At 57.9% G+C, this 1,453-nt stretch overlaps 1 protein-coding gene across 1 annotated transcript in view; it reads right to left on the bottom strand.

Annotated features, from left to right (window-relative positions):
• The window catches only part of ZFR (zinc finger RNA binding protein), a 104,428-nt gene extending 103,886 nt beyond the window's left edge, over window positions 1-542 (bottom strand). Inside the window, exons 1-2 of the mRNA XM_006896791.1 lie at window positions 426-542; window positions 28-121 (exon numbers count right to left, since the gene is read on the bottom strand). Coding sequence (XP_006896853.1) covers window positions 28-121; window positions 426-462 — 131 coding nt within the window. The 5' untranslated portion in view covers window positions 463-542. The remainder of the gene's footprint in view (window positions 1-27; window positions 122-425) is intronic.
• Between the last annotated feature and the right edge of the window lie 911 nt (window positions 543-1,453).

Consider the following 1,453-nt stretch of genomic DNA (forward strand, 5'->3'; position numbering starts at 1 on the left):
GCGGAGCGAGGGCGCGGGGGCCGTTACCTATACTGGGCCGCGGCCGCCGCCGCCCCGCTGTGGGTGAATCCAAAGTAGTTGCCGGTCGCCATTTTGGCATCTTCCCCCAGCCGGCTGGGCACTGCGGCGGGCACGGAGAGTCGGGTCCCATGGCGGGAGGCGAGATGCGGAGGGGCAGAGACGCCGAAGGAGGGCAAGGGTGGGGGGGAAGAGAGAGAGACAGAGAGAGGCGCCGTGAGAAGCCGCCCTCGCCGGGCCGCGGCCGCGCCGCCTCCCCCTCCCGCCTGCACTCCCGCACTCACTCGCACGCCCCGGTGGCGGCCGCCGCCTCCTCCCCGGAGCCAACCCCAACCCCCGCGCCTCCCCACGGCCCCGGGCGGGGGAAGGGGCCGGGCCGGGGCCCCGACGGGCCACATTATACTCACCATAGGTGAAAGAAACTACAGGGCATATGGGAATCATGGGCTCGGGCTACTGCTGCTGAACTCTGAACTCTCACCCACTGCCTCCCTCCTCTGCCCCGCTCCTCCTCAGCGGAGAACAGACCAGCGCCTCCGGCCGCACTGCGCAGGCGCAGTGGCGCGCGGCATGCTGGGAGCTGTAGTCCTGGACCTGTAGTCCTGGTCACCTCCGCGGGTGCTGGGACCACCAGTGGGGGCAGGGAGGGGTCGCTGGGCGCCCGAGGGGGCCAGGCCGCCTGGCCTTTGACCGAGAGATGGTCGCAGGACACTGCAAAGGGGGTGATCGGGGACTCTACTAGCAGCGCCTGGCGATCGGCGAGGATCTTACAAGCAGTGGCGTCTGTTGGCCTTTTCTTCTGACTTTACACTCATCTTTCGCGTTCGCGTGCGTGTTCGTCCTGTGCATTTCAATCCTTCTCATCCGTTCACTTTTTATCAGACTATGAGCTGGAATGGTTAGGATTCTTCTTGGCTTCCAGTATGTTCTCTCTTCTGGGATTCAACCCACTGTAAAGTGAGGAGGAGATGAAGAGATAAACGTTCCAACACTGAAAAGCACACTCCCCAAGTACAACCCAGTACACCTTTCCGTTCAGGTCCAGCATCCACGCACGCTTCTTAAATCATTCCATCTATATTGACTCCTGCCCAGAGAAGGTATCAGGCAATATATTGTATTAACAATAGCCAAATAAATCGAAAATGTATCTGATGGAGATGGCGTTTTAAGGATAAAGATGAGTAAAGCATTAAGAGAAACAAACTTTTCATGCAATGCTCTTGAGCCAGTTCCAACTCAGTGACCTTGTAGGACAGAATAGAAACTCCACAAAGGGTTTCCAAGGCTGTAAGTCCTTATGCAAATGGACTGGGACTCAAGGCTTCTATGAGCAACAAGTTGTTAGTGCCATCAAGTTGGCAATCATCTGTGAAATAAAATGAAACATTTTCCATTCCTGTGCCGACCTCATTGTCACTGATTTGCCTGAAGC

Source organism: Elephantulus edwardii, unplaced genomic scaffold (assembly GCF_000299155.1).
Source record: "Elephantulus edwardii isolate Elephantulus edwardi_28Jun2011 unplaced genomic scaffold, EleEdw1.0 scaffold00191, whole genome shotgun sequence".
In the NCBI taxonomy this organism is placed as follows: domain Eukaryota; kingdom Metazoa; phylum Chordata; class Mammalia; order Macroscelidea; family Macroscelididae; genus Elephantulus; species Elephantulus edwardii.